This window comes from Stenella coeruleoalba, assembly GCF_951394435.1.
Source record: "Stenella coeruleoalba genome assembly, chromosome: 11".
Taxonomy (NCBI): Eukaryota; Metazoa; Chordata; class Mammalia; order Artiodactyla; family Delphinidae; genus Stenella; species Stenella coeruleoalba.
The window spans coordinates 81,874,503-81,886,874 of record NC_137157.1 but is presented as its reverse complement, the minus strand read 5'-3'; the positions used below and the strand labels follow the sequence as shown (position 1 = coordinate 81,886,874).

Below are 12,372 nucleotides of genomic sequence, written 5' to 3'. Positions count from 1 at the left end.
AAATGAACTTAATACTCAAATGTACTTGTTAGGAGTTAAGTAATGCCTAAATCACATAATTTTCAGATTCTTACCTTAGCACATCATTTCTTTAATTCTAAAAATTATAAGGGGTGTGGGGAGCAGATTGTGGCCAAAGCCAAGAGGCTAGATCATACTATGTAGCTTATTATGAGGGGGTGTTGGTGGAATTACGCAGGGCAGACGCATGACTTGATTATTGTTGACAAAAGGAGTGTTTCTAATAACAGATTATTGTGATTACCACATGCTGACTTTGTGTTTTCCTTGTAGTTATAACACAATAGCTTCCTGGGCAACAAATCTCAAGACTTCCATCAGAGAGGCCGGTAAGGCACTCTGGCTTTCTGTCGCGTTCATTGTACTATTCGCGGCATTGATGAGCTTCTTCACAGGCCGATTTTTCCAGAAGTCTGTGGATGCTGCTCCCACACAGGACGGGGACTCCTGGATGTCTCTAGAACATATCTTGTGGCCATTTACCAGACTCCAACACAATGGGCCACCGCCAGTGTGACTGCAGCACATCCTAATGTGCTAATGCTAATCTTGATTTTTAATGTTTCAGTATCTGAACTTTGTAAATTAGTAGCTTTTAGCTGGGAAATTATAGCATGGAACCAGAGGTTCTCAGAATGACTGTAAGATATTTTATATTCCCTCTTTTTGTGATTACCTTCCTAACTAAAATACAATGGGGAGGAAGCCCACCTATATGATTTTTTTTAATGAGCTTTTTGAGGAGGAGATATTATTGTTTGTTAAAATTTATTGAAATAAAGAACCATTCAAATTTTCATACAGTGAATGTTGGAAGTCTCAGTAGGTCACATATGCATAAGGAAAAAAACCCTAATTCTTAGAAAGTAAAATTTGAGTGTAAAATGCTGATTAGATCATTTTAACAGCCTATTTGGCATATATCCACTCATTACACTTTATTGTAGAAATACCGGATTTTTCTCCAAGTTGCTTCATTCTTCATACTGAATAAAATTTATCAGTGGGGATTAAGAATAGCTGAGTAATCTAGTTGAGAGTAGCATGTGGCATACAGAGTCAACAAACTGGCAGCTGGAACACCTAACTTTCTTCATTGCTTCTTTAGAAGCAAAATCCTTAACCATGTGATATAAAGTAGAATGAAACTCAGTTTCTTCTTTAAGGGCTTCAGAGAATGCATCACTGGATTCATTGATTTTGAGGCTTTGTGCCCTGTCACCATTAAACATTAAAAGGGTCCAATTAGGATTCTGAATGGGTTCTTCTTTAGGAAGGTGTTCCCTCACCTAAAGAAAAAGAAAGAAAAATATGTTAATAGTTCCTCTTTTATTGGGTATTTTGACAGTAGAGTATTTTATTTGAAGGGCTCAGTTGAGTTCCCTGAATTGCTAAGATAAAAAGAAACAGTCTTAATGTCCCATTTTTTTTAAAGCATGAAACTGTTTATATCTTGGTGTTTATGGAACTTATCAAAATGTATTAATTCCTTAAAAATATTTATTGAATGGCTTCAAGTGTCAGGTACTCTTCTAGGTGCTGGGGATAAAACAACAACAAAGAAAAAATAACTAAACGTATTAATAAGTAACAACTGCAACAATAAAAACCTTGTCTTCAAGGAGCTTATATTGTAATAGGAGAAACACACAATAAACAAGATAAATAAATATGGTGGCTCATTTATGCTAAAATATTCATCAGTCATCGTGTAGAATATGATAAGATACATTCTTTATCAGGCAGTAGGAAATGTGGCAGAAAGTTAAACTGGAGGCCTAACCCTCTCAGAGGAGAAAGTCTGTGAATCATAGATGATATATTCACGTGAAAGGCTGACATTTGTTCTTCAGTTGATGTAAAGAGAGATAAGGTCTCTAAGCCTGAAATCAAGAGCATTTGATACCATAATGGACAATGAAAGTATAACCTTTACATCGTTTGGTTTTATTTATTTATTTTTTTTGTGCGGTACTTGGGCCTCTCACTGTTGCGGCCTCTCCTGTTGCAGAGCACAGGCTCTGGACGCGCAGGCTCAGAGGCCATAGCTCATGGGCCCAGCCGCTCCGCGGCATGTGGGATCTTCCCGGACCGGGGCACGAACCTGCGTCCCCTGCATCGGCAGGCGGACTCTCAACCACTGCGCCACCAGGGAAGCCCTGGTTTTATATTTTTGACAAAATTAAAGAAAATGAAGTTGTAAGACTCCATTTTGAATGTTAATCTTTTTCACCTTTTTAAAAGGAGAAACCATGGTCTACATTCATTTAGCTTTTGAGTATCTTCTTTTGGAGCACAAAATAGTTTAATGGGGTTTTTGCATACTATACCTGAAATACAACTTTGTCAGAATTGCATACTGTATTCCACTTGCTCCAACCAAACGCAAAAGCAGAACTTAACAGGGCCATTTGTCGATAAGCTTTCACTTCTACCAAAGGAAGCTGTCAATATACAAACAAATAGAGTTGATCGTAGAGCCTCTCTAGTCTCCCTTCCATCCTTGGCCCCCTACAGTCTGGTCTGGTCTCAACACAGATCCATTTAAATGTAAGTCAGCTGAAGTTAATCAGACAGAGAAGACAAATATCATATGATATCACTTATAAGTGGAATCTAAAAAAATGGTACAAATGAACTTACTTACCAAACAGAAATAGAATCACAGATGTAGAAAACAAAATTATGGTTAACAAGGGAGGAAAAGTGGGGGGGGATAAACTGGGAGATTGGGATTGACATATACATACTACTATATATAAAATAGACAACTAATAAGGACCTACTGTACAGCACAGGGAACTCTACTCAATACTCTGTAATGGCCTATATGGAAAAAGAATCTAAAACAGAGTGAATATATGTATATATGTATAACTGACTCACTTTGCTGTAGAGCAGAAACACAACATTGTAAATCAACTATAATCGAATAAAAATTTTAAAAAACTATTAAAAAATAAATTAAAATTCAAATATTAAAAAAATAAAATAAAATGTAAGATTACATGACTTCTTTCTCAAAACGGGGCAATGGCTTCCCTTTTCAGAGTAGAATCCAAAGTCCTAACAATGCTCCACAAGGGCCTCTGTGGTCTGACATCCCCCATACACCCCATTATCTCTCTGACCTTATCCCCTGTTCTTCTCCCTTTGCTCTCTCGGCACCCCGGCCTCCTTGCTGTCCCTCCCATCCTCAAGCACATCAGGCCACACCCTCTGGGCTCTTTCCCCAGGTCTTCTCTCCACCTGGAAGCTGATATCCTTCCAGAGATATCAGCTTGGCTAAATTCCCCACCTTGAAGCGTTGCTCAAATCTTGTCTCCTTATTGAACCCCTCTCCGCCTACACCCTATTTGGTATTGTAACTTTCCTTTTCCATACCACTTAGCACCTTTTGACATATAAGATAATTTTGTTTATTATGTTTGTTGTTTATTTTTGCCTCCCTCAACTAGAATGTAAGCTCCACAAGGGCAGGGACCTGTGTTTTATTCACTGTTTCCTAAGCATCTAAAACAATGTCTAGAATATAGGTGTTCAGAAAAAAAAGTCTTGAGTATAATATTCTGAAAAGATGACTAGTATATGACATTCAGCATTTGTAGAGTAACTGGCAATTTTAGTTACTAAAACTAAGGTTGGTTTTTTTTCCCTACGCATATATGTATGCACTCTTATTGACAGGATTATTTTCAAGTGTTGTGTCTACCTATATTGCCATTTTCTGGTATATTATAAACTTGTTCTTGAGTATAGAACTCTTCTGCCCAAAACACCTTTCATGATTAGAAGCCACTCTGTCTCCATTCATGCATCATAAATATTTGCTAAACATCTACTGTATTCTCGGAATAGGCTTGGTGCTAGAAGAATCAAAGCTGATTAAGAAACGGCCACACCCCTCAAGGAGCTCGCAGTTTAACATGGAAGGATCTCATTTAACTAAACTTATGCGTCATATGAAGCTGTACGTAGACAGGGAGGCTCTGTCGAGAAATAGAAGGAAGTGGGTTTGGTGGTCCTTGTATGTCTGATTTTGCCTGACTTATCATATTTGGGAAACTGCTGAGTCATTTACTCTTTTAAGAAATCTTACATGTATCCAGTCTGGAAGGAGAAAGAAAGCATAGGAAATGTGAAGTTGCTCAGACTCTACCTTTGCACTAAACTGACCAGCTGTGGTTACGCTCCATGTGTCATTATGAAGATCATACAATAGATTATTAAATTTGAGAGAACCCTGGATTTCTGGTCATGCTATTTATTCCTTCCTTTCTAACTATAATCTTATATAAGTGAATATAGAAAACCATTGGTGTACCTTAAGATTTATATAAAATTTAATACTTGCTAACATTCTAAATGTCCAGCACATCAAATTTGGAAAGATTCACTCTTACCTTATAGTTTATAACAACATAAAAGTGAGAGTGTCCAGTAGGGAAGATATTCAGTCCAGCTTCTTTCAAAGCAATAATGAAAGAAACAGGAGTCATCCACTTTTCTTCCAAAATAGAGGAATGCTTTTGGTTATTTAGTTTGATGGACGCTAACATGCAGAGGTTTTCCTAGTTTCAATAAGAAAAAAGAAGCGTTTATACAAGTTAAAGAAACTATTACCTCATTATCATTTTAGGTCCAGCTGTTTTAGGTTCTTTACACTATTAAAACAAAATCCTATATTAAAAAGAATGCAGGACAGATATGTTTTAGGCCTGACCCAAAAGCTCCACTGCAAAGTCTCCACGTTACCTTAAGCAGTTTATCAACTCTTCTTGGGCTCATCTGAGCAATCCAGGGACTGAACTGAAGGATCTCTCAGGTCTCCTACTTTATAAATTATGATCTATGAATACTACATGTGTTCATATTGATATATAATAGCTATTTGACAGCAATCATGTTGCAACTTTTAAGGATCATAATTTTTTATACATATATAATAAAATTTTAACATAATAATGCAAAATTATTATCCAGTTTTAAAGTTTGCAAAGTGGCGGGACTTCCCTGGCGGTCCAGTGGTTAAGACTTCATGCTCCCAATGCAGGGGTCCCGGGTTCAATCCCTGGTCAGGGAACTAAGATCCCACATGCTGCAACTACTGAGCCCTCATGCTCTAGAGCCCACGTGCTGCAACTAGAGAGCCTGTGCACCAAACTACTGAAACTGCCTCAATGAAGACCCAGCATGGCCACAGTAAATAAATAAATAAATTTATTTATTTTAAAAAATGTCTGCGAAGTGGCAATTTGAAGGTGTACAGAGTTCACATCTCTCATCTGACTTTAAAAGCCAAATTTGATGATATTCTAGCCTTCTTGCCACAGTCATAAGGAATTTCAGGTTATCTCTTTTTTTCTCTCTCTCTCTCTCTTTTTAAAACAACTTTCATGAGGTGTATCTTACATATCATAAAATTCACCCAAGTGCACAGTCCAGTGATTTTTTTGGGTAACTTTACTGAGTGGTGCAACTATCACCATAAATCAGTTTTACAGCATTTTCATTCCTCCAATAAAATCCCTTATGTCCATTTACAGTTAATCCTCATTCCCACCCTCAGCCTCAGGCAACCACTAAATCTACTTTTTGTGTAATTTCTGAGTGACGAGCAATGGAGGCACTCAAAAGGGATTTCAAATGGCTAGGTGGTAAGATCAGGAAGCCTCTTTAGAGTGGATCAAAAACTCTGAAAGTCATACTGCAACCAGGCTTATATCTTCACCAATTGTTCTATCCCTAGTAACTTTAGGGTACAAATTTGTACTTTACTTATTACATGCTATTTCCTATCTATTTAATTTATATTTCATTTAGAAATTACAGTTCAAGGTATATTGTAAATAGATTTATGAAAGACACATTTCAATATGTAAATCAGCAGTGATTGATTGCTTTGACACACTTACAGTCATCAAACAGATTTAGCTCTTTGACATGACTTGCTATAACAGCAGTTTACCTTAATTTGTATTTGAATCTCAGTAAATACTGTAGCCACAGTCAGAAGTACTTTATTCACATCAAGTGGTCTTAGCTCCCATGACTGGTATGGCATATTAACATGAGCATCTTGAATCAAGGTAACAGGGCCAAAAGTGTCCAGGCTGAATGTTATAAGTCTGTCTTCCGATTTGTAAGATACATTGCTGATGCCATCAGTTTTCCAGTGTTTACCTTTATAATTAGGAAGAATGTGGCATTAGTTCCATTTTTTCCTCTGCAAAAATAAGAATGAAACCACTCCCATAACTGCAATATGTATAAATTGATTTTTCACATTTAGAATAGAATCTCCACAAAAAGCCAGCTTTGCTGGGAGTTTCTTCCTGTCTACAGGATCAAGTCCAAACTCCTCAGCACAGCTGTGAGACCTTTAGAATGAAGCTCTGATTCTGATTTCCGGCTTCCTCCTTTGCCACTTCTCAGACCTCTTTCCAGCCACACCTTTTCTTTTTCTGCAACAACATCATATACCTCTGAGCCTCTGCACATGCCGTTCTTTCTTCCTAGAGGACTCTTCCTTTATCTGTTAGAGAAACTCTCTTCATCTTTCTTTTTAAACGACTTTAAAATTCACCTGTCTTGAGTATGCGATTATTTTTAGTAAATTTAGCGAGCTGTACGACCATCATCACCATCCAGTTTTATTCAGTTTTAGAACATTATTATCCTCCAAATAAGATCTCTTATGTCCGTTTATAGTTAATTCCCATCCCCATCACCAGCCCCAAGCAACTACTAATATACTTCCTGTCTCTAAAGATTTGCCTTTTCTGGACTTTTCATTAAATACAATCATATAATAGGTGGTATTCTGTGTCTCTTACAACTCAATAATAAAACACAACCCAACTTAAAAATGGGCAAAAGATTTGCATAAACATTTCATCAAAGAAGATATACAAAAGTATAGTAAATACATTAAAAAAGATGCTCAACATTACCGGTCATTGGGGAAATACAAATTAAAACCACAAACTACCATTTCACACCCACTAGAGTGGCTATAATCAAAAAAACAGATAATAACAAATGTTGGCAAGGATGTGGAGAAATGGAAAACCTCGTATCTTGCTGGTACAGCTACTTTGAAAAACAATTTGGCAAGTTTCTTAAATAGGTAAGCATCAATTTACCATTCAACCCAGCAATTCCACTTCTAGGGATATACCCAAGAGGAATGAAGACATATGTCCACATGAGACTTACATGTGAAAGTTCTCTTAGTCTCTTAAGGGCCTGTTCAATATTCCACCCTAGGAGAAGCCTTCCGTAACTCTCCAGATGGGACCCAGCCACTGTTCTGCTCCTTAGCTCTTCTATTATATAGCACCTTACTACATTGTATTATGATTATTTTCCCTCTCTGCCTCTCCTACAACTTTGAAAACTCCTGGAAGAAGGAACTATGTCTCATTTACCTCTATCTTTCTTATTGTTTAGCATATTTATGGAACAAATGAATGAATCATTATCTTTCTAGAACACCCTCTTCATTCCCACTTGGCTTTCTCCTCTTCTCACATGGAGGGTTTCACTGACTATTTTTGAGTCTCAAATTCAATATAATAAATACGATTATATTGGAAAACTAAGTTCTTTATAATTCCTCCTTTTGTTTTTACATTAACAAAATTATTTTAATTTTTAAACGTAAAAATTAAGTATTGCCTATAAATAAATTCTTCAACTTTCTAGTATTCCCTGGCAAAAAAAGTTTCCCCATGGTTTAAAAATTACTGGAGTTGTAGATTACTGTCGTATAATTACTGTAGTTAGAGTCAATTTTTACATATTGTATTTCCCTGAATCATGTGGGATAATTTACCTTGTCTAATACTAATTGAGTATGAATAAATTTTAATGTGATAAATATTTTGGAACATTATCATTAAAGGAAAGGAAAAGTGAAACCTCTAAAAGCAACATAAAAGGAAAAAATTACCTAATGTTCATTTTGATATACTTTATGGTTTAATGTATTGATAAAAATATACTGTTTTTAATATATAAATTATTTCTAGAATAATGTCTTGTGGCTATGTCTATACAAGCAAAAATATGGAGTAGTGTAGCAACCATGAAAAAGTTTAAAGTACAAAATATTCTCTAAATTCTCTGCCCCCCATTAACTAAATAAAGTAATAGCTCTGTGCTTTAGTGATCTTATCTGTTCTAAACCTATCGTCTAGTATGTAAACCCTTTCACAAATAAATAGATGGATGTAGAATAACTCACCTACACTAAAAACAAAGCTATTCGGCTTTCATCTAAGAGCCCCAAAATGTGCATACATTAATTCACAAGACCGAGGCCTTTCAAAGTTTAGCCTGCCAACCCCAAATAAGGTATCTGCTAATGACTGGTGAATTATTAGCTTGTATTTCTGTTAGTACTTCTGATTTCATTGATATTTATTTAACATTTTGAATAAGCAATAACTTCCCATGATTCGTCAGAAGTTATAAAGAGGCATACAGTGGCTAGTTTTCCTCTTTCTCAGGTTTCCCATTTGCCCACTCCACATCCTCAGTACCTGGCTGTAATAAGCTTTGCAACTTATAAATCATTAGCATTAAAATAATCAAATTTTAATCACTCCAGTGTGAATTATTTGGCCATTTCAAGAGAGAGTAGGCTTTTCATTTGTTTGTTTTTGATTTGCTATGCTATCTTGATATTTTTGTTCATTTCCTTCTTTTTTAAAACGTAATTGTATAAACATAAAGACATTTCTCAGAGAATATGGCAGATATAAACACTTCAGCAACTAATAGTTATAAAAAACTCCAACCCCTATTCTTTTCCATCAAGAGCAAACAAAACAAAGACCCTAGAATTGGCAGAGAAATATGTAAGATTAGAAACTCAGTTTACACGCTTCATTTCCTAATTTGATATAAGAATTTATATTACTGTATCTCTTTTCATTACATAATTATCAAAGCTGGTTAAGACATTGCTGTACCTTCAGCATCCCACCTTGCAACCATAGGATTCTCAAAAAAGAGTACGTTCTCATGAACCTCAAGCATGACCTCTATGGGTGGGAAAGTGTTTTCTGTTTCAAAGTCTTCTGCCGTTTCTGGAGGATATGTATATTTCTGTAATCCTTCTTTGAGTATCTTTTAAAAATGACCAAAATAATACCAAGTTAGAAGCTGACTGGTGACAGTTAAAGATGTAAATATTGCTGAATAAGCTATACAGTTATTTTAAATAAGCACTGCAGTTTGGTCACATTTAACTATAGATTGACTAACAAAATGTCACAATAAAATTAAAGATAATGATTTGAGGAAAAAAAAATCACATTTGAATGTAATTCAGAACCCTCCTATGGGCCAGGTTCTATGCTGGCTGGGACTTAACTATTCATTTTATCCCTCCAAGTAACTGTACAAGGCATATATTTAACAGAGAGGATAACTGGCACTTACAGAAATCAAGTAATGTGCCAAAGATTACAAAATGACTTCAAGAAGTGCCCGAAGTCAAAAATAGATCTACAGGGCTTCCCTGGTGGCGCAGTGGTTGAGACTCCGCCTGCCGATGCAGGGGACACGGGTTCGTGCCCCGGTCCGGGAAGATCCCACATGCCGCGGAGCGGCTGGGCCCGTGAGCCATGGCCGCTGAGCCTGCGCGTCCGGAGCCTGTGCTCCGCAATAGGAGAGGCCACAACAGTGAGAGGCCCGCGTACCGCAAAAAAAAAAAAAAAAAAGTTACAAAATAGAGGAAAAAATTGGATGGGGAAAATTTCTAGGGCACGTGTGAGATTATTAAAAAGGGACTTGGAAAAAAGGAGGAAGGCCTCTTTGTTGCAGGAGAGAAAAACAGGTGTGAAGGAGGATACTTTGGGCTCAAACTGGGAGCCTGGAGTGGTGCTATCAGGATATCCTGCCAAAATTCAAGAACAACAATTCTTTGGATGAATCCTTGAAATTCCCAGTTCAGGGTGGGACCTTCCTATGGATAAAGAGTTTTGAAGGCCTACCTCCACCAAAGGGTGTCTTTCTTGGCCTCCTCCCTGTCCTTCAATTATCCCTGAGGTAGGGAAAGTTGATTCAAGTAGATTCTTCAAAGTGGCTACAGACCAGATTATCTCCCCACGTTCACCCTAATAACTGCATTCTCATTTGTGGGGAGAAGGGGAAAGGAACAGCAATATCATCCCTAAGAGGGTAAAAATTAGCTTAGGGGGATCATGGAACAATTGTACTCTTTTAGGTATAAAATACAGATACACATATAGCATATAAGCAGATACACAGTATATCTGTGGTATTAATATTTTGGGCTGGGGGGCAGTTGGGAAAAAAATGTCTACAAAGACTCCTTAGAGGGGTGATAATGGGAAAAAAATAAAAATTGAGAAATACGTCCCTAATTCAAGAATGCATGAAGATCCTTAATGGATAGGATTGTGGGTGAGAAGTGCCTGACCATCTACGGACATGATGTGTTAGAGCAGAGAGATGGGGATGGGAGGGGGTTGGGAGGGAGCAGGGAGAAAGAAAAGAAGGGCAGGAGAGAAAGAAAGGAAGGAGGAAGGGGCCATGACAACATAACTGGGTGTATCTGGGATGTAGGCCACCAAAAGTTAAACCAAGCCAGTGCTAGTGCAAGTGTTACTGCTTATTGAAACAGAAGTGAGAAACTCCTTGAAAAATGATGAACAACTGCTACCATCAGTATCCTTACTACTCCTGTGGGCTATCTGTACATCAGCAGCATTGGCATTGCCTGGATCAGTGCTTCTCAAACTTTAATGTGCATATGAATCACCTTAGGGTCCTGTTAAAATGCAGATGAAGTAGATCTGAGGTGAAACACCAAATTATGCATTTCTAACAAGTTCCCAGGTGATGCTGATGCTTCAGGTTCATAGACCACACTTTGTATATCAAAGATCCGGACCAGTGGTTCTCAAAGTTTGGGATGTGTTTTGCTAAAACACAGACTGCTGGGTCTCACCTCCAGAGTTTTTGATTCAGTAGGACTGAGGTGGGGCCCATGAATTTGCATTTCTAGCAAATTCCCAGATGATGCCAAGTGATTCTGCTGCTTCTGGTCAAGGGACCACATGCTGGGAACCACTGATTTAGACCAGAGTCCACCAACTGTGGTCCCCGAGAAATCCAGCCCACCACCAGTTTTTGTAAATAAAGTTTAACTGGGACACAGCGATGCCCGTTCATTTATATATGACTGTTTTAATGTTACAGTGGCAGAGTTGAGGAGTTGTGACAGAGCTGGTATGGCCCACAAAGCTGAAAATATTTACCATCTGGTCCTTTACAGAAAAAGCTTGCCAGCCTCTGAAATAGACTGTCATTATTAAGGCCAAATTGGCACAATATAATCATAGTGCTATAGGTTTACAATTAAGTTAACATGTATGAATTCTAGTTTTAAAATCCGTATTATTTCAGATTCCTTTCCTTTAGTATCTGATTCAAATGTATACATTCAAGACAGTTTAAAATTACATTGTTTCCTTTGTGCTTGCTTAATAGGGTTAAATTCATTAGATGTTTAGATCGTTTGAGATGAAGTAAAAGCATGAGAAATTATTTTATTCATAAATTTTGATTCAAGAATTAACCTACTTCCACAATCATCCAGCCCTTCCTCGGTTTACACTGTGGAGGAAGCTCCAAAATATCCAAGTGGTGCACTCCACCCAGAGCTGTGAATTGGCATAAATCAACCTCATTTTCTTCAAAGAAATATGGCTTTTCAGAGGCATTCTCTAACAGCAACAACTGCGCTGAAATTCATCAGATTAGTTCAGTTTCTAAACAGATCATAACATTTCTGTATTTTCTTAGCGGGAAAATGAAAATGTTCTAATACTGGTAAATGAAGTTTTTATTTAGCTGCTAAACATTTTCATAATGTGGTTGATTCAAAACTATTCACAAAGCTAAGCTTGAAAGTGGGAATAGGCATGCGTAATGTTAGGGTGCAGGGGAGGGCCCCATTTATATTTTATATACTAACGTTTTAGGAATTTGTATACAATAAGGATGTGTTACTATTAACATAAAAACTTTAAAAATATGGTTTATTGTATGGGAGGAAAAATAATTTTCCCGCTACCCTTCTGAGTTCTTGGCCGAGACTCCTGTAATAAAAGACAGATTAACAAGAGAAAAATGAGCAGGAGTTTATTAACATGTACACCTCATGTATACATGGGAGATACCCTGAGAAAAATTAGTAACTCAAAGAGGTGGTTTAGAACTCTGGCTTATATAGCATCTTCTACAAAGAATAATAAATTTGTGGAGAAATAACAGGACAAAGGAAAGCAGTTTTAGGCTTCCAAGGGCAGAGAT

General features: G+C 37.1%; 2 protein-coding genes across 5 annotated transcripts in view; one reads left to right on the top strand and one right to left on the bottom strand.

Annotated features, from left to right (window-relative positions):
- IRAG2 (inositol 1,4,5-triphosphate receptor associated 2) overlaps positions 1-667 on the top strand; it is a 79,950-nt gene extending 79,283 nt beyond the window's left edge. The window contains exon 35 of the mRNA XM_079937348.1: positions 295-667. Within this exon, the coding sequence (XP_079793474.1) occupies positions 295-538 (244 nt within the window). The 3' untranslated portion in view covers positions 539-667. The remainder of the gene's footprint in view (positions 1-294) is intronic.
- A 135-nt stretch (positions 668-802) lies between these two features.
- DNAI7 (dynein axonemal intermediate chain 7) overlaps positions 803-12,372 on the bottom strand; it is a 73,153-nt gene continuing 61,583 nt past the window's right edge. For 2 of the 4 annotated variants that reach the window (XM_079936410.1, XM_079936412.1), the window contains 6 exons: positions 11,641-11,801; positions 9,000-9,156; positions 5,990-6,204; positions 4,425-4,592; positions 2,352-2,465; positions 803-1,310 (listed from right to left, as the gene is read on the bottom strand). In XM_079936410.1, coding sequence (XP_079792536.1) covers positions 1,032-1,310; positions 2,352-2,465; positions 4,425-4,592; positions 5,990-6,204; positions 9,000-9,156; positions 11,641-11,801 — 1,094 coding nt within the window. In that variant the 3' untranslated portion in view covers positions 803-1,031. The remainder of the gene's footprint in view (positions 1,311-2,351; positions 2,466-4,424; positions 4,593-5,989; positions 6,205-8,999; positions 9,157-11,640; positions 11,802-12,372) is intronic. The other 2 variants (XM_079936411.1, XM_079936413.1) reach the window with 2 other exon arrangements.